This window comes from Sorex araneus, chromosome X (genome assembly GCF_027595985.1).
Source record: "Sorex araneus isolate mSorAra2 chromosome X, mSorAra2.pri, whole genome shotgun sequence".
In the NCBI taxonomy this organism is placed as follows: domain Eukaryota; kingdom Metazoa; phylum Chordata; class Mammalia; order Eulipotyphla; family Soricidae; genus Sorex; species Sorex araneus.
Window position 1 is genome coordinate 312,477,106 of NC_073313.1, and position 21,165 is coordinate 312,498,270.

The following is a 21,165-nucleotide window of genomic DNA, read 5'->3' on the forward strand; positions in this document are numbered from 1 at the left end:
GAATCACCGTGAGGTACAGTTACAGACTTACAAACTTTCGTGCTTGCGTTTCAGTCATATAATGACCAAGTATCCATCCCTCTACCAGTACCCATTCTCCACCACCAATAATCCCAGTATCCCTCCCACTACCCCCACCTCAATCCCCCAACCCCACCAAGCCTCTGTGGCAGGGCATTCCCTTTTGTTCTCTCTTTCCTTTTGGGTGTTGTAGTTTGCAATAGAGGCATTGAGTGGCCATTGTGCTCGATCTATAGTCTATAGTCTACATTGACATGCATCTCCCAACCTGAGTGGGTCCTCCAAACACAGATTAAAGACTTTTTCCACAAAAAAAGAAGGGTAGGGGTAGGGAATGCTGATCTGTATTGGACCAAAGAATGGAGAAGGCTGAGAAGGTGATACAGAGTTCCCTCCAAAGCAAATGGCCAACAGGAAGGATGGAGGTTGCTTCTGCCCAGGTCTCAAAGAAAGGGACCCTGTCACATGTGACAGAATGGCACCTCACAAAATTTCTCTTTGATTTTGATTTTCTTTCTTTTTTTTTTTTTTGCTTTTTTGGGTCACACCCAGCGATGCTCAAGGGTTACTCCTGGCTTTGCACTCAGGAATTACTCCTGGCGGTGCTTGGGGGACCATATGGGATGCCGGTGATCGAATCCAGGTCGGCTGCATGCAAGGCAAACACCCTACCCGCTGTGCTATCGCTCCGGCCCCTGATTTTGATTCTTTATGAGCATCTCTTCCCATTTATCCTGAGATGCCCTCATTTCTTCTGTCCGAACAGTAATTGGAAATAAAGAAATGCCATCAAATTGGAGTCTGGTTTCTGCTTCATCAACCAAACAGTTCTTCACATTTCTGCACCAATTGGTCTGGCTGGGAGGGTGGGGTGTCGCTGAACCGAGACCCCCAGGAACTGAAAGGCGGCCACTGTCACCTCTGCTAAGTCTCACATCTTTTACAAGTCGAGTATTGAGGGCGATAAGAGGTACCTGAGTTTTGTGGCACCACCTAGTTAAAATCTTTCCAGAAACTGTCATTTAGCAGGGAAGGTCTTGGTGCAGCTCTCTGCCAAGCAAGCTTTAAAGGCTGACCCCAAGTGCCTGGTGGCTGCATACAAGACCTGCGTCACACCCTCTTCACTGGTGGAAGACCCCTACAGTGTCTCATTTCTGGTAAACTTTTGGAGCTGAATTCACCACTAGTGTCCCCTTCCTGGCAAGGGGACCTGCTAAGAGTGCCCTGAGATGAGCCTTGGCTGGACAAACACAGGCTCACCCCAACCTGTGATGGCACGTGGGCTCCTGAGCACAGGCAGAGCCCTCTAAGGATGCAGAGACACTCTCAATCTGTCACGGGGATCACACTGCCCACTCGGTGGCTGGACCTCACTACTCACCTCCATACACTTCCGAAGTAGAAGCCAGGAGAAGACGGGCTCCAACACGTTTGGCCAGTCCTAGAGGAAGCACAGATGTGATTAAAATCATCTACTTCAGTGGAGCCTGCAAAGTACCCTCATACACACACATTTATAGTCACATATTCAGTGTCTTAGAAACAAGGAAATCAAGTCAGTCCTGTATTCTCAAAGAGTAACTTCACTCAGCTGCTTTGGAAACAGCAGGGAAGACAGAAGCAGTAGAAACACAAGAGAAGACTCAAAAGCACAGGATCCAGCCGGAGAATTCAATAATGTAGGAACTGCTGGTCTGATAATGCCATAGTCTAAGATGCTTCCTAAAAAGTACTTTATCCCAACATGTCACTCAGTATTTTATCAGGTAACTCCACCTGGTAGGCGGAAGGCAAGGATCTTCGCACACCCTAATTTCTACTGCTCCTTTAGTACCTGCCTGCCACTTCTTCCACATGCTTGCTGGAAACATCTGGCTCTGGGGAGCTGAAGAGTGTGTGGGAACCACCTTGCCCCCTCCTAGGTTTGGCAGAACAGAAATTTCCCCCGAGTACCTCGCTGCCCTATTCCATCCCACTCTCAACTCCTGGCCTCATTCCTCATCACATATACAATAAACTAGAACACAGGCAGCTGATGGATTCAGGCACTCTCCCAGAGACTCACAGTCCAAGAGCTTAGAAGAGGCTTTGAGAAGCTCCACAAAAGGTCAACGATGGCCCAAGAAACAGCAGGCAGGGGGGATCCTAAGGCGGGGACCCAGGCTCTGAGAGTCAGGAGTCAGCGGTGAGGGAGGCTGGGGGCTGGAGTGCACAGTGGCAGCCACTCAGCAAAGGACCTGGAGAAAACCTGTGCCAAAGCCACCAAGTTCCTGGGCGGATAACGGAGAGAGGACACAGCGGGATATGGGGTCTGCAGGCCACCAGCTCCTCCTCTCAAGCCACCCCAGCACAGGCAAGGCAGGTGGGTCCCCATCATACCAAAGGTCGCACAGACACAATGCTGCAGTGGCTCCTGGGAAAGGACCCTTGGAGCGAGGCCATGATTTGTTCGCAGGAAGACTTAAGAACACAGAGATCTCACACACGCACCACCCAGCTTCCCAGGAAAAAAAGCCGCAGCATGTCATCGCATCCGGGAGAGTGGTGTGGGCACAGGGCAGAGACAGGATGTGTCTGTCACCACTAGAACCCCTTCCGCAATGAAGCTGGGACCTCCCCTGGGTAGCTGAGTGTAGTAGAGGTTTGGAGAAGCTCCAGGCAGGACTTGGGAGGTCAGCGGCTGGGGCATGGGAAAGTCAGAAGACACTGCCACGGACAATTCCACCCGGCTCCAAAGACCATTTTCCATGGAGGTCTTGCACGTGTCTCCTCTGGTGTCTGCCCACTGTCATCGCCCAAAGGGCCTTTCCCTTTCCATCACAATCTACAGAGCAAGGCGCTTTCTCCTTCCGTCACAATCTACAGGTGCGATCTCACTTACGGTTCAAACTAAGCCCAAGCCACCTCTGCCAACTCTGAACCACTTCATCGCTGCCGCCTCTTCCAGGCCCTTCCCTTCCCTCTTAGACTCCCCAGTGCTGGTGGGCAGACGCCTCCCGGGAGGGGCACTAAGTTCTCTGGCTACAGAGGTCAGAGCAGTCCGCATCTGAGGACCTTCCTCAATGGCCGCACAAACATCAGGAGCAAGCAGGCTCTTCCCAACAGCCCGAGCTCAGGGACTTTCCTTGCCGAGTTGGGATGCAGATACAAAGGGTAATTCGGAGGGGGCTGGAGGTCCGAGTCTAGACGGGAAGGTGCCTCTATTGTACAGAGCCTCCTAGAAGCATAGCTCCAGACGGGCAGGAGGACAAAGGCCCTTTGTGCATCGAATGGATCATTTTTCTTCCTGCACAACTTGAGGCCCCGAACATGTCTAGCCGGAGAGACTTGAAAAAATCCAACCTCCAACTGCCCTTTCCATTCAAATTTACTGCGAGATTTCCCAAATCCATCTGGAAAATCTAATTCTGTGTTCTGATGATTAAACCCAGCTTCACAAGACAACTTCAAAGCAGGCTCCTTTCTTCCACCGTGCAGCTAATCAACACCCTTGCTCCGGACACCCAGGCCAGACTTCAGCAGGGATCTCACTGCACGCACTGACCTGCGTGCGCCAGCCCCAGCACCACTCTGAAGGCACGTCTGCGAAACAGACATGAGCTGGCATATTCCTGTCTCGAGTTCCTGCCACGCCTCCTTCATCTTTCACTTCTCGGAGGAACACTGCAGTTCCGTCCAGAGCCACATCTCAGGACTGACAACCCAACAACCCCACCAAGAAGAGTTCTCCCAACACCGATTCCAGGAGATGATTCCAGGAGCAACACTGAAACTCCCCGGGTGATCCACACCAACCCACTGTTGCACCCGACACAGGACCTCTTCCCAGCATGGGGACACACTGGCCAATTAGCAGAGGGGCAGGTGGAGAAAGTCTAGAGTCTCTTGGAAGAACAGGTTGTCCGTCACTCCACAGAACTAAGGTCACACAGACTACAATGGGTATTTGCTCTAGGACATTTTTGAAGACCAATCAAGTCATACTGAACAGTAAGAGTAAGGCAGGAAGGAGGGGGATAAAGACCAAGATCAAACAAGTCAAACAGTTTTACCAATGCATGGAGTGGCCTAAAATCTCCCCACCCAGAGGAAAGGACTACTTACCCAGCATGTTCAATGTCCCAATTGTATTGGTCTTCAGCGTCTTGATAGGGTTGTACATATAGTTCGGAGGGGAGGCTGGAGAGGCCAGATGGTAGATCTGGTCAACTGAGGGAGGCAAAAAGCAACAATGTCATTTCCACAAAATACTAAACTCCTAAGAAGGAGAAAAAAATTTTTTTTTAAAAAACGATGCTTCTGTATCTTTTAATGACTGTAGTTGTTAATGTATTATTCTTCATAAAAATTAACTTACATTTAAAACTAGAACTTTAAACAAAAAATAGAAAGTCTAATTAGCTGGAACAAAAAACATACATTGGGCTGGTTTATCAGGGACTGCTCACCTTTAATTGGAGTCAGGCTGATTACTAAGTTGAGTGTTTTCTGAAATGATCCACCCCCGATAAAGCAATCAAACCAGAAGACTGATTTTTTTTTTTTTCAGACAGAATTAAGCATGGCTGGCTAAAGGCAACAAGGGTATTCATTTGTAAAACTAATCTGACATAAAAGCAAAGTTACAAAAGTCTGGGAAAAAAAAAACAAGTCTGTTTTTTGCCACACACACAAAATGAACACTGCTTTAAAGCTGAGGATGGCAAAGGAAAGTCCACATGGCACTCCGGGCACAGGATAACCTGACACCACTCGCCACTCACAGCCCAGTTCCCCAGGCCCAGGTGTCACCTGCCCCACACAGCAGAGGAGACACAGCTCCCTGTGAAGTGGCAGCAGCAGGCACACATGCACGCGAGGAGCTATTCCTCCAGCTACGTCTATGCCAGCAACCCCACCTGGACCCCAAGAAAGAGAGGATGTCAGGACTGCTCACAAGACATCGAGGGAAGAGAACCAGACATAGGGCTGAAGACACAACACTTCAATGGGGCTTCCCCGTGCGGGGACCTTCCTGACACGCCGGACCTGGCTTCCCTATCCAGGAACTGCACGGTCTTTCGAGGGAAGGGAGCATTAGGAGCTAGACTCCAGAGATAGAAAACCTAAGAGGCAATCCCGAAGACAGTCCCGCTGATGAATTCTCCACCCTGAGTCCAGAAAACACAGGACCACCCACATCTGCTTGCTGGCCTTTTAGAAACCTCCTGCCACCTCTAGGGTGGCATGTCTGTCACCCTGGTGTGTCACAGACCCTGGCCTGTCTCCTGACAGGCTGCCAGCAGTGACAGTGAGGGGACAGAGATGGTGGCTCCACAGGAGAGCACAGTGCAGGGGCTGCAGGCAGGGGCTTCCCCTGCTTCCCCTGGAGCACCTGACATATGAGCACACACACACCTCTACGACCAGGAAGGCAAAGATGGACGGTTCTAGGGAAACGAAATGTAGAGAAGAGAATCTAGAGACAGTATCTATGGGAAGCAATTCTAGATCTAAAACAGGTTCATGGAACTGAGGCTAAAGGCATCTTCAAAGATGAACCACCACTGACCAAGCAAGTGGAAACAAAGATAAACAAAGGGGACTACATTAAATTAAGAATTTAATTTTGCACCTCAAAGGAAATGATGACCAGGATACAGAGACAGCCCATGGAATGGGAGAGATGATTTACCCAACGCTCATCTGATAAGGAGTTAGTATCAAAGATATATTAGGCACTAGTAGAACTTTACAAGAATAAAATATCCAACCCCATCAAAAAAACGGGGAGAGAGAGATAAACAGAAACTTCCTCAAAGAAGAAATACAAATGGCCAAAAAGCACATGAAAAATGCTCAGCATCACTAATCATCAGGAAGATGCAAATCAAAACAATGAGATATCATCTCACACCAGAGCTTGGCACACATCAAAAGGAACAAGAACAACCAGGGCTATCATGGATGCTGGGAGAAAGAGACTCTCATCCACTGTTGGGGGAATATTGACTGGTCCAGCCTTTCTGGAAAACAATATGGACGAGCTTCCATTTGACCCAGCAACTCCACTTTTTGGAAGGTACCCCAAGGGCCATAAAACAAAACGGGGAAGACACTAGCTCCCCTGTATTCCTTGCAGCACTATCCACAATAGCCAAAATCTGGAAAGTCCAAGTGTCTAAGAATAGATGGATAGATAAAGAAACTATGGTACGTATACACGTAAGGGGCTATTGCTCAACCATAAGAAAAGATAAAGTCATCAAATCTGCTGCTACACAGAGGGACCCAAAGAAAATCATGTTGAGTGAAGTTAGCAGAGAAACCGACACTGAACAATCTCTCTCATATTCAGGATTTAAGGAAACATAGTGGTGGGATAACAAATACCCCAAGGCAATGGAGATGAAGAACACAAGAAACTGGTATTCAGTGGGAAATATGCCATTTGAGGGGGTTGGGACAAGGAAAGGGGCAAGGAAAGGGTGGAGGAAAGCGTTCAACTGGGAGGAGGAGGTGGTGCTGAAAGGTGGTAGAGTGTCATGTAAGAAAATCTTTTAAGTACCAGTACTGTATGTAAACCATGGTGCAAAAACTTACACACACACACACACACACACACACACACACACACACACACACACACACACAGAGCCTCTCAGAGGACTGTGGAGAGAGGCAAATGGGGTGGGAGGGAAACGGGAAACAGACACCTGAAGAGAATGGGGACTGGTGGTGTAACACAGAATGCCTGAAACCTAGTAACTAACTTTGAAATTTCGCAGTGACTAGAAGAAAGTAAACTGGGCCTGAAGCGATAGCACAGCGGGGAGAGTATTTGCCTTGCACATGGCTGACCTGGGTTCAAGCCCTGGCATTCCATATGGTCCCCCAACTAGCACCAGGTGTTAATTCCTGAGTGCAGAGTCAGAATGACCCCTGAGCGCCGCTGGTTGTGACCCCAAAACAAGGAAATTTCTTTTTAAAAAAGAAAATGTATACAATTAGAAAAAATAAAACAGGTTCATGGAACTTAGTCTTTCCTATGACAGAATCAAGGTACAGGAACAAGGGTACAAAAACAATGTGTGAAAAACAGTCTGATCTTCTAGATAATTTTTGGGGAGGCACTTGTCGTATTGTTTTCAGATTTGTGACCATACCCAATAGTTCCCCGGGCTCACTCCCGGCTTAGTTCAGTGTGTGTGTGTGCGCGCGCGCGCGGGTGCATGCGGGTGTGTGTGTTTGTCTGTCTGTCTGTCTGTATTGGGGGGTATGAGTGTGGTGTTGGGAGGATCATGCAGTGCTGGGAATCGAACCCAGGCAAAGCATCACTACCCTGAACTCTCTTTGGCTTCGATTCATTTTGGTCTGCCAAGACTATTTCAACAAATTCTCTCTGTTAATATTTTTTGAAGTCATACTATTTTCAATATGATGCCAAAGCAATACATGCCTTACCAGAATCTCAACAACATTTTCTTTTTTACAGCAACAAAATAATTGTTTTTCTTGTAATTTCTTTTTTATAAGAAATAACAACAGGGGCTGGAGCAATAAGGGCATTTGCCTTGCATGCGGCCGACCCGGGTTTGATTTCCAGCATCCCCTATTGTCCCCTGAGCACCGCCAGGGGTGATTCCTGAGAAAAACAAAATTGGGAGGTTCATGTCTACTGATTTCAAAAAAATGTCACAAAGCTCCAGCAATCAAAACTCTAGTACTGCCACGAAGACAAAATCTATTGAAGTGTCGAAACAATACAAAGATCCCAGAAATAAGCCGTGGTATATGAGCAAATGATCTTCAGCAAAGGTATCAAATCACACAACACAGAAAACAGAGTTTCTTTAACAAATGGTGCGGTGAAAATTGACCATCTACATGAAAAAGAATGGAATTGGAATTCATCTAACATCGTACCAAAACTGTATCAAATGGATTAAATACCTACACATGGGATGTAAAATAATAAAACTAGAAAAAAATAAAAGATAAAAATAATAGGACATTGAACCTCGCAAAGATTTCTTGGTTATGACAGCAAAACACAAAAATTAAAATTAACAAATGGGACATTAAACACTATTAAAGAGAGAAATGCAAAAGGGCAACAAAGAATGGAAAAAATCTGTAAATCATGTATGTAATAAACTGACGAGATCCAGTAAAGAACTTCTACAAATTAATAACCAAAAAATCAAATACCCCGATTTAAAAAATGGCAAAAACTCTTGAAGAAACATTTCTCCCAATATAAAATACAAATGGCCAACCAGACATCACTAAAAATCAGAGAAATTTAAATTAAGGTTAAATTTAAGGTTAAAATTAGAAATTTAAATTAAATTAAAAACTACAATAAGGTCATCATCTTACAACCAAGTGGAGGGGACCTATAAAACAAAACAAAACACATTTGGGGGAGATTATGGGGAAATTGGAATCCTTGCACGTTTCAAGAATATGAAAAATAAAATTGCTTATAGGATTAGGAATCCCAGTACCACGTACAGCCTCAAATGAAAGCAGAGTGTTAATTGTTGCGTTTGGTTGGTTGGTTTTGGGGCCACACCCAGTGATGTTCAGAGCTTACTCCTGAATCTGAACTCTGGGACCATGTGGGATGTTGGGGTTTGAAAGCTGGTTAGCTGTGTGCCAGGCAAATGCCCTATACTCTGTACTATCTCCCCAGCCCCAGAAAGCAGAATCTTGGAGAGACAAGTTCAGATTCCAATCAGCACTGTTTACAATCAACATAAGATGAAAGAACTCCAAGTGCCCATTAATGGATGAACAAACACACATGATGGAACAGGCTAAAAAGGAAGAAAATCTTGTCAAGTGTTAAAATATGGATAAATGTTGAGGACAGCAGGTAGAATAAACCATTCACAAAAAAAAGGTACTAGGGCAGCACTTAAAGGAAGTACCTAAAATAGTCAAAGTCATAGAAACAGACGAGTGCTCCTTTATGGAATATTTCAAACTGCATGACTGAAGGTCTTTTTTTTTTTTTTTTCCTGTACTGAGGGTGAACTCTACTGCCCTGTTCTACTTTTCCTTATTTCAGACCAGGTTAGCCAGCGGACTGTGGTGTTCTACCCTCACTGTGATAGGAACCAAGAGTTACCCTCGTTAATATTAAAGGAAGCACATACCTGCCAAGGCAAAGAGGCTGTTCAGAGTATCGACTTTCCAAGGATTCTCAGGTTCTTCTTAAGTAGGGTGCACCAGCATCACTACTTAAATAATCCTCACAAAGTAGTTTGTAAAGCCTGCCTTTGCCTTCCAGGTCAGGTAAATGGGGAGAGCAGGTGGGCTAAGCAATTAGTAGTTGGATGGACAGACCTCTAGAAGATTTGTTTTTAATCTCAGATTTCCTGGCCTGCCTACACATTTGAATGCACGGGACGCGCGCAGGAATCTGCCTTAGGGGTACCTCACTGGCTGTGCGGTCTGCCTCTCCTGCAGAGACCCAAGCTGTGTGCATGTCAGGAGGAAGAAAGGGCTTGGTGCGTGTGCTTCAGGAGCTAGTCAGAGGAGCTTCATGACAAACGTGTGTATGGAGCAAGTGACAAGGCCAGGGTAAGTCGCTGTGAACTCACAGGACAGCCGCTGGTGGGCAGTAAGAGTGATTCTTTCTGACCAGCCACAGCAGCAAGTCTTCTCACACTGACTGCCCCCCAGAGAGCCTGAAAGGAGAAAGCCCATGTGTCAATGGCTGAGGAAATGGGGTAGAGTTCATGTCTACATGTGATACCAGGAACACACACAGTCTCTCCTGAACAGCCCCACCGGTGTCTGCACAAGTTCTAGACTTGGAAATCAGGCAGGGAGAAAGAAAGGAGCTGGTTCAGGTGTCCTGTTCAGCAGGGTTTTTCCATGCTGAAGATCTGACCAGGTCAAATTTTGAAGCTAATACAGTCCCAGTGTGAGCAGCAGGTTGGGGGTGGGGTGAGGTGGAGGGTGTTGTCGGGGGCGGGGTGAGGCGAGGAAGCAGGAAGGGTGGCGGCTGATGTCTTAGGTCCCCTGTGCAGAAACTAATGCAGGCTCAGCCCTGGAATAGAGAGCAGTGCCACAGAATGGGGGGACGGAGTGAGAGCCTTCTTGTTAACTCAGTTTGCCCGAGTGGTTTTCTTTGCTTTTTAATTTTCAGTACTCTGTCAATCATACATTTATGGAGGCTGGACAGTAGCCACAGAATTTTCTTCATTTTTAATCAATTCTGTCAATACATTTGCATATGGACAGGCTATAACAGTCTTTTAAAGAATTTTTTCCCCTTCAAGAATGATTCTCAAAAACAAACAAAAAACCAACTAAAATTCAAAAGAAATAAAATTTTAAAATGATTCAGTAGCCAAAGCCTAACTCATTTAATTTTTTTACCTTTATTATTTTTTTTGTCCACACTTGGTGGTGCTCAGGGTTTACTCCTGGCTCTGTGCTCACGGATCACTCCTGGTAATCACTCCTATGTAATCTCGCAAAACAAAGGCTCTTTACTCACTGAACAACAATCCCACATAAAAAATAAAAAAAACTAAGGGGCCCAATTGATAGTACAGTGGGGAAGGAAACTGTTTTGCATACGGACAACTGGGATTGACTCCTGGGACCCCATATGGTCCTGTGAGCCCACTATAAGTGATTCCTGAGCACAGAGCCAGGAGTAAGCCTTCAGCATTGCCAGGTGTGCACCCACTCCCTCGGACCCTCCATAAAATCTGAGTCCCGAACTGAGAGAGGCACATGAAGGGGATAGAAAGGCGGGTTTGTAAACTTGCTGAATGCAGACAAATCCCCAGCACATAATCATGTCTCATTTTCAAGGGCCATGAACTTCAGTAACAGCTAGGAAACTAGAAGTCTGAAGAACAAGTCAAAAAAACAAAAAACCCTAACTAATGATGAAGAAAGGGAAAGACAAATAGTAGAGCAAGTTATTCCCTTTGCATTCATATGATTTCCCTCAGACTCAGAACAGCACCATTGAGGCAGGCGTATTATTTTCTGTTTTCTTTTTAACTATTTTTATTGAATCACCATGAGATATAGTTACAAAGCTTTCATGATTGAGTTCCAGTCATATCATGATCGAACTCCCATCCCTCCACCAGTGTACATTTTCCACCACCAAAGCCACCAGTGTTCCCAGTATCCCTCCACCCACCCCCACCTCACCCCACCCCTGCCTCTATGGCAGGCACTTTCCTTTTAACTCTCTCTCTCTCTCTCTCTCTCTCTCTCTCTCTCTCTCTCTCTCTCTCTCTAATATTTTGGGCATACAGGCACATTATTTGCTTGTTGGGAAGAGATCGGGCAAGTTACTGGGTAGTTTAGGCTTGCTGTGCTCTCCTGTGAATTTTGAAAAGCCAACTAGACTAACCACAGAGGAATTTTCTTTAAGTTTCTACAGGAATTTCAATGCATTTAAAATTTACATTGATGATTTACGTCTAAGTATACACACACACACACACACACACACACATATATATATACATATATATATATATATATATATATATATATACGTAGATGAATGAAAGCTGCCCAACTGCTAGGATAATACAAAATTATTGCTTAGAATTTATCTGAACAAAATCAACTATTATCTCCTACCAAAGAGGAAATACATACACACACACACACACACACACACACACACATATTCTCTCTCTCTCTCTCTCTCTCTCTCTCTCTCTCTCTCTCTCTCTCTCTCTCTCTCTCTCTCTCTCTCTCTCTCCCCTCTTTCTCCCCCACCCCCCGCCTAAAACAGGTTTCTATCTTCCAAATGTGTGTGTGTATGGGGAGGGGTGTCATTTTAAGCAGTGCTCAGAGAGCTCACAAGCCCCACTGGTGATTCTTAGCTAACCAGCACCAAAGTTCAATGAAAAGGCCTCAGGATGCAATGTTGCTCGGGTTCTGTGGTGCTAGGGATGCCAGGGGCCAACCCAGGAGTGCTTGGGGGCCTCCAGTTCTGTACCTGGAGATGCTCAGAAGACCAGGCAAAGTCCACCCCACAATGGGCACATGCTAGGGTGCATCCTAATGGCTCTACTATCACCTGGCCCTGATTTCTGTTTAGTGTCAGTCCTAGCTTAGCATGTGGTAAAACTCCTAGCTGCACGGTCATCTTCCTCTGAACTAAAGTAAATACTTGCACCTTCAAATTGAAGCCTTTGGGAAAAAGGAAATAACAAATGAAGGTTTGGGTCCTTCAAGGAACCTGAAAGATTATTCAGTGCATAGAATAAAACCCTATCATTGGTCATATCTCTCTTCCCACAGCCCAGGGCCTCAATACTGCAATACTCAATACGTCAATACTCAATACTCATCACTGCCTTGTAGCCTGGACTAACCTTTGTTGACCAATAGCAGCACTTAGGGTAAAAGTAAGACTTAAATAGTGACAGAACTTTATCCACTGCAAGCACCCAAATTATACCTGGAACAAAGGATTCCACATCAAAGAACACAGACTTGACACAAAGAGAAGACCACCTCGGCCAGATGCCTGGCCTGGGATGAGATCCAAAGCTGTCAATCGCCGTTACTGCTATTGCTTGTTAAGTCCCTGCTGCACTCCCCAAGTCAGCTCCAAGCACTAATGGGGCCCAGGTGATGCCAGCACCTGACAAAGCATCAACGGATCCCAGACATCTTTGTAGGAATCCTCTCCGTCTCTGAGCGAAGCTGAGAAGGCACTGATATCACACTCCCTGGGCTTTTAGCACGCACTGAGAGTGAGGAAGAAATCGCTACAGTCAACAAAAACAGTCGGATAAGACACACTTATCAAATGCCTATGTAAATGGTTCCGGGCGAGCCTGGCAAACACTGCTTCTTTATCGCCTTCCTAAGGCCGAGTCCAGGAGTGAAGGAGATCTCTCCCTGTGTCTCCCTCTCTCGGTCTCTAGGCACCGGTCCCATGGCCTAGCCTGGCTGGCCAAAGATTCTGTATTGGGTATGAGGCAGGAGGAAGAGAGATTTCCCCCACGTACAAAAGCAAGTGGGTGATCTCTCCCTGTGTTGAAAACACCAAATTCCTTGTTATCCTCAAGGATCAGAATCATGCCAAGGAGAGTCTTGCTCACTAGGCGTTGGTTTTTGCCAGTGCATGCTTGTGTTCTTCTGGACAGGGAGCCCAGGGTCCAGGCGACAGTGCTCAGGACACAACGACCATTTCTGCCCTTTTCTTCTCCTTACCTAAATGTTGGTCTCAAGATTCCTGTTCATAAGTCTCCTGGGAGAACATACAACGATATGCCCTAGCAATGCCGACAGAACCCACGCCAGGCTGTTTCATTCTGGGCAACTGGAGGGGAGTGGGTGAGGCCGCTCCCCGCCCCAAAGGACCCCAGTCTCGGCAGCTGAAAACCATCAGAACTCAACCGCCATCATGCTCATGCCCTCTCTCGACACTCTTGGGCCAAGCCACACCCCGAGTGAATCTCCAGAAAACTCAGGTATGCAGGACTTTGTGACTGAGAACTCTGGGTTCAACAGGACTGGGAACAGAGATCGTCTGCCTGTATTCCGGTCTCCAGCCACTCAGCAGTCACGCCCATAAGCCACCTCTGGCTGGCGCCAGATAATCTCGTCACCAGCCACCATCCAGATTGCATGTCCTTCTCTCGCCATCACCAGGCTGTTTCACTGGGGCCGCCCCAAAACGGGGTGGGTGAGACCCCTTCCCACCCCAATAGATCCAGACCTGGCAGCCGAAAACCTCCAGAACTCAACCACTACCATGCTCAAGGCCGCTCTCTACACGTTTGGGCCGAGTCTCACCCAGGAGTGAACCTATTCCTGGACCATATGGCCCCACACAACACTTCATAAGATATATCCTACCCATACTCCAAGAGTACTGCACCACATTTGACAGGGTTCAAAGTAGGAGGCAACCAATCTTGGAGGGAAATTATTTTTACACACACACACACACACACACACACACACATACATATATGTACATATAAAAGCACACAAGGCTCAAACTTTAACAACATCAACAATCTTCACACTTTCCTTGTGTCAAGACATCTCGGATTTTAACCACCAATATACCAAGAGTATCACCACATCTGACTGGGATTAAAGTAGAAGCAACCAATCCTAGAGGAAATATACTTATACAGATATAGATATACACACATAAGGCTCAACCTTTAATAACATGTTACTAATCTCTTATAGAAGGGTTGAATGCCTCCTGGGTGAAATTCAACAATCTTCACACACTTTCCTCTAAGAAATCTTTTTTGTCTCATTTTTACTGGATTATTTATAACAAGCAATACAAAATAAATTATTCCGGTTCTGCTTTGGGGACAGGGTTTGGGATTTAGAATGGAAATATGGTTGTGGGAAGGTGTAACGGTGGTGGGATTGGTGTTCGAATATTAAATGTAATCAAATACTGTGAACAACTTTATAAAAATGAAAGATTCCTCTTTACGCAAGACAGGGGACAAGTACACTGGGACAGCTTTCAGGGGAGGTCACACGCCATCAGGATAGTAGGCTTATAAAGCAATTAGCTGCTTAGCCATAAATACTTCCTGTCACTCAAGCACGTTAATGATGGCCCAGATCATTAACTTGCTTGAGTGACAGGGAGTATTTACGGATCCAAAAACACAGGAATAATGAAACCATATTACACCAATATGGAGAAGAAATGTGAATATAGTAATGTGAAGAAAAAACGTCTTTGCAAAGAGGTCTGGCATAACCATCCAACAAAAAAAGGTAGTGCATGATAAAAAGAAATCACCAGTATTATAAAATATGCTAATCTCTCTACAAAAATAAGGTAGAGAAAAGAGCATCTTTTTTTACATTAATAGATCACACATTGAAACTTCATATGAATACAAAGAAATTCATCTTTTGTTTCTTGTTTTGAGCCCTGAGCAGCGATCAAGGGTTTACACTCAGAAATTACTCCAGTCAGTACTCAGGGTAGCCATAATTGATGCCAGGGATAGAACCTGGTGGACCACCCGCAAATGCTCTCTCTGCTTCCTCTGGTCCACAAACTTCTCTTTTAATTATAAAAGCTTTCTATCCCCATTGCCTTTTAAACATTTTTTTTAATTGAAAAAAGTCTCACATGGGGAAATAAGCAGATGTTAATATAAAGAAATTTGGATTGATGAACTATAGACAATTTTTTATTTTATTTTTTGTAATTTTCAAAATTTCTTTTACATGAATAATATTTTTTTTAAATGGATCCTTTTTACATGCATGATTTAGTCATCAAGAAAGACTTCACTGGAAGGGGGGAAATTTCATTCCCCTAAATCTTTATCAAATTTATAAACAAAGAAACACTGAGTTGGGAAATTCTACAAAATACTTCTTTTGGTGGGTGTGTGTCACACCCAGCGATGCACGGGAGTTAATTACCCCTGGCAGTGCTCAGAGGACCATATGGGATGCTGGGAATTGAACCTGGGTCAGCCACTTGCAAGCCAAACGCCCTACCTGCTGTGCTATTGCTCCAGCCCCTACAAAATATTTCTGAGTATACAAAGTCTTGACGAACACTTGCTATTTATAAGCATGCTGATTCATCTCCAGATGTTGCAATTTTTTATTGATATATTTCTATTAAGCTTAATTTTTATCTTTGATAATCATCCATTTACAATATTAGATTTTAGTGCCTTAGCATTAAACCTCTGTATGTATAATTGCTACCAGAGTACCACCAAAAAGGCCCTTCCCCGATTCCTCACAGCTCTCCTTTCCCTTCCCTTTGGAAGCCACCAGGCTTTCCACTGAGTCTGTAAATTAGTTGTTTCTTGCCAGTTCCACTAGTATTTGAATAAGTACATGGACCAGCACTGTTGTATCCAGTCACCTCTTCATGTGTACTTGAGTTAATTCCACATGCTGGTTACTGTAAATGCTCCCATGAACAAGGAATGTAACTATCCTTTTGTATTAAATGCACTGAGTCATACAAAGCTTTCACCTTTAATTTGGGTTTTGGGACTATACCTGGCAGTGCTCAGGACTTACACCTAGTTCTGTGCTCAGTGATCACTCCTGGAGGGGCTCCAGAGAAGACTAAACCTGGGTCAGTTGCATGCATGTCAAATGCCCTACACACTGTCCCATCTCCAGTCCTGGAATTTGTAATTTTACATGTGAAGGATATTGTTTTTCCTATCAGTTATACTGATTTACTATATCCTTATCACTATAGCAGGGTACCTTTTTCTCCACCCTTTACCAACACTTATTAATAATCTTTTTTATATCATCCAGAGTGAGGTGCTATTTCATTATGCTATTAATTTGCATTTCTGTAATGTGACACTGAACAATTTTCATATGTCTGTGGCCCATTGTATGTATTCTTTGGAGAAGAGTCTATTCAGGTTCTTTGCCTGTACCTGTTTTATTTTCCTTCCACTTAAAACGTTTTTTTCCTTTTTTATTTTTTTACAGTACAGTTGTGTGAGGTCCCTACTTATTTCGAATACTGATAAATACGGTTTATGAATATCGTCTCCCAATTGCTAGGTTACGTGGAGGCAACCTAGCAATGTGTAAAATGTCTAAGAAGATTTTGATTTAATGTAGCCCCATTTGCTTATTTTTATTTCCATTGCAAATAGAATTCAGCCTTGGGATACAGCTCATGTTGAGGTTCCAACCACTGTTTTCTTCTATGTTTTATTTTTTTTGGTTTTGAGTGTGACTGAAATTTCACCATCTCGCAAGTGACAGTTCAATCCCTTCCCACCATTCCCCAACCCAATTGATTGAAAGGCTTTCTTCTCTCTATTTCATAGACTTTACTCCTTTAGCATAGATTAGCTGTACAAATCAGTATGGGCTTATTTCTCAGCTCTCTATCCTACTGCACTAATCTGTGGCTGTTCTTGTCCGAGAGCCACATTTCCCACAGCTTTACTTTGTAAAAACCCTTTGAAATCAGAAGCGCCGACGCCTCTATTTTCCTTTTCTTTCAGAACTACCTTTGCTATATAAGACCCTCCCTAATTCCATACAAATGTCAGTTATCTTCTTGAAAGAAAAATGTCACTGCATTTTGATAGGAATCTCACTGAATCTGAGGATGACTTCTGTTGCACAGCCATTTCCACATATACACTCTTGCTGTTGAAAACCAAGTGATGCTTTTCATAATCGTGTCTCCTAGTTTTCCGTGCAAAAGTCTTATACCACTTCAGTTCACTCCCACATATCTTAATTTTTATTTGGCTTTTTGGCTGTAGCTGTAAATGAGACTGCTGCCTTAGATTCTTTCCTCCAACTCACTGTTTGCATACCAAAAGGCAGCAATCAGAGCACGTGCACTGTTGATTCACTGATTCAGTGTACAACCACTACTCCGATCTCATTTCTAGTAGCTTTCTATGGAGTGTTTAAGGTTTTCTATGTGTATCATCACATCATCTGCAATTATCAAGAGCTTTTTTTCCAGCTGGAATTCCTTTCATATCTCTCTCTTGCCTTACTACTCTGCATAGGACTTCCAAGCCAATTCCATAGAGTTGTGGTAAGGACAGATGTTCCCGGAACTGGAGAGACAGAACAGCAGGCAGGGCTTCTGCCTTGCATATGACCAATACAGTTTGTTAGTCCTGGTGTGGCACCAAAAACAAACAAATAAAAATGACTGGGTATCTTTGCTGAGCTCCTGATCTTAAGGAAAAAACATCTGGTTATTTACCACTCAATATAATATTAACTGTGGATTCCTTTATTCTGAGATATGTTCCTTCCATTCTCAACATACTAAGCAATTTTTATCATAAACATATTTTAAATTTTCTTTTATAGTATCTACAGATGACTGGGGCCAGAGCAATAGTACAGCAGGTAGGGCGTTTGCCTTGCATGTGGCTAACCTGGATTCTATTCCCAGCATCCCATATGGTCCCCCGAGGACTGTCAGAAGTAATTCCTGAGTGCAGAACCAAAAATCAGCCCTAGCATCTCCAGGCGGGACCTAAAAAGCCAAAAAATAAATAAATAAAACATCTACCGATGATTGTTTCATTCTTATCTTCCTTTTTGCTGATACATTATACTAATTTATCTGTGTATATCCACACATTCTTATATCCTGCTTGACCACTATGACCAACTCTAGACATGTCACTGGATTGGATATACCAAGATTTTGTTGAGAATTTTTGCATCTATGTTCATCAGATATTGCTCTGTACAGTGTGTGTATATGTGTGCGCATGCATGTGCGTGCATGTGAGGATGCACTATCGTTTTCTGTCTTGGAATTAGAATTCTAAGATTCGCCCCATAAAATGTGTTTGGAACATAGAGTGGTCCACTACTTCACTTTTTTTTGAAGAATCTGAGCAGCACAGACACTTGTTTCTTCGTTCAATGTTGTTTAGAATGAACCGATGAAGTCTTGTGGTCCTGGGCTTTCATTCCATGAAAGACCTCTGATTACCGTTTACAGAGCTACACTTGCAATTGGTCTGTTCAAACTTTCTCTCTCTTTGGTTCTCTCTTGGAAGGAATTTGACCATCATCTTCACCATTCAATTCATCTGCATATAGATGTTCATAGTAGTCTTTCACAATCCTTTTTTTGCTGCTTAGTAGGAACTTCCTTTTTCATTTTTCATTCTCTTTATAAAGATTCCTTTCCTTTGGAGAGTCTAGCAAGGGGTGCACAATTCTATTGATCTTTTTCACAAAACCAGTCTTACCTTCATTGATTATCATGTTTCAGGTTTCCATGAACTGACCTCTTAATGGTGTCGGGGCTATGTCCCATACAGCCCGATAATTCATCTCTTCATTTTTCATCAGGCTATTTATTTTCCCTTTGATTTCACTGATCCAAGAGTCAGAGCATGTTACTTAAACGAAACATCTATAAGGTTGTTCCTATTCTTTTTGTTTGGTTGTTGCTGGCAATTCAGTGTCCTATCATTGCAGTTGGCAAAGGTGGCTGATATGATTTCAATCTGCAAAATTCTGAAACGCTTTTTTTGTGTCCTAACATGTGATATATCCTTGAAAATATTCCTTGTGCACTAAGGATGCTTATTCATTTTTCTTGAGAAAGGAAAATTTCTGTATACATCTATTCAGAGTATCTCTTCAATTTACTTAGTGCCTTTATTTCCTTGTTAATTTTTTTTGGGGGGGGGATAATCTGAGCATTGCTGTAAATAAACGAAGTATTGAGATACATACGGCCACTGTGTTACTACCAATATATGTTATTTACTATTTCACATATTGGAATGATCCTTCTGTTGTCTGCATCTAACAATACTGCACTCATGCTGGACTGACCCTTTGGCCAATAAATAAGTTTGTCTTTTTTGAAAGTGTATTCTCTCAGAGCTGAGAAAAGCAATCCCTGTCCTTCCTCTGTCTCAGTGACTTGAACTGACTACCTTCTTCCAGCCTTTCACTTGGAACTTGTTTTCTCTATTACCTGAAGTGGCTGATACTCTTGTTTGACTAGTAAGGATGGGTCCTGTTTTTTCATTCACGCAGCACTCTGGGTCTTTTGATTCCTGAGTTCGGGACATTTCCATTTAGAGTGAATACATATAGAAGTTTACTGTCATTCTATCTTTTATATTCTGGCTGTTTTATATTTCTGTTTTCCTCCCTTTTGTTTCCATATGTTTGTCTTTTCATATCGTGGTTTACAAGATGTGGACTGTGATTCTCTCTAGGTTTTCAGTTTTTCTCTTTTAATGAAGTCTCTGCTCTAGGACTAGGAAGACAGCACAGAGGGTTAAGTATATAGGTCTGATCCTGGTTATCTTTCCAGCACCACATGGCCCCAGAAGCACTGCTCAGTATAGCCCTGGAGGCTCCTGAGTACTGTAGGGTGTAGCCTTAGGAAGTGGCACTGCATCCCCGGGACCACTCACGGACCCAGCCCACGTGACAGAACTCCTGGGAGTGACCCGAGTGCTGCTTAGTGGCCTGGAAAAGAAGCAAGTCCTTCTGTTCCAGATTTTTGATTTGTGACTACCACAGTGGTTGCAACATATTTTCTATATCTACAGATTTCCTTGTATGCTGGCACTGGCTTCTTACCATTTGACTGGGCCAGTTACGCCCTTTTCTTCTTCTTTTCTTTGTTTTTGTTGTTGTCATCCCATATCACTAGTCTTTCTGTTTGTTCCTATTTAAGCCCCTTGCTCATGATTTTACCTCTGGTCTCATCGTTTTTTTGTCTGGAAGAAATCCTTTCAACATTTCCTGTAGAGCAGGTCTGGCCAATTTTATTCCTGTTCAGAAAAAGTCTTTATTTCTCCATCCTATCTGAATGATAAATCTGCCCATAAATTATTCTCGGTTGGCATATTTTTTTCATTTTTCAGTGGTGAGGATGTGTCATTCCACTCTCTTCCAGACTTGTGGGGTTTCGGCTGAGCAGACCAATGAAAGCCTTACACAACTGTGTGCTACTTTTTCCTGGCGTCTCACTGTCTTATCTTTCTTCACCACTGACTCTGGATAACAATGCCACTGCCACGAGGTCTTGCTGGAGTTTACGCCTCAACAACTTGGGTGTTCTCCGGGATTCCTCTATCTCTAGTGTTAGTTCTTCCCTTGGACTACGACAGCTATTATTTCCACGAATACGGTCTCTGCTCCCTTCCCTCCTCTCTATCGTCTGGTACTCCCCTAACTCAGTTGCTTATCTTTCCAGTGGAACCTGTTCTTTCTCAGAGACTTTCTTCATATTTTTCCCCCTATGTCACTTCTTTTTCCTCTCCCGTCTGAGTCATTGCTGTGATTTTTACCTTCAATTTCTTGGGTGGGGAACATCACACTACCCCTGGCTTTTGTGGTCACTCCAGTCCCTAAGGTTCACCTTACTTTCTGCCTTGGGCTGCAAGAGACTGATAACTACTCCACTCCCAGCCCCCAAGGGGGAATCTGCCTGCCACTAAGGGATAACACCAACATTTGATTTTGCTTTCTGCCTCAGCGCTTGAGTGCCAGTACCATTCTCTGGATCACTGACTGAAAGGCAAAATGGTATTTACATTGTCTTAGCCATGGCAGGGCAGGACCATGTAGGAGGTCTTCACAGACTGATCTAGCCTCTCCAAGTCTTTTCTACACCACAATCAGGCACCTTCAAATAGTCTC

At 44.1% G+C, this 21,165-nt stretch overlaps 1 protein-coding gene across 3 annotated transcripts in view; it reads right to left on the reverse strand.

The window, feature by feature from the left end:
- UXS1 (UDP-glucuronate decarboxylase 1) overlaps window positions 1-21,165 on the reverse strand; it is a 94,927-nt gene that overhangs the window by 20,234 nt on the left and 53,528 nt on the right. For all 3 annotated transcript variants that reach the window (XM_055121757.1, XM_055121756.1, XM_055121758.1), the window contains 2 exons: window positions 4,126-4,230; window positions 1,403-1,462 (listed from right to left, as the gene is read on the reverse strand). In XM_055121757.1, the coding sequence (XP_054977732.1) occupies window positions 1,403-1,462; window positions 4,126-4,230 (165 nt within the window). The remainder of the gene's footprint in view (window positions 1-1,402; window positions 1,463-4,125; window positions 4,231-21,165) is intronic.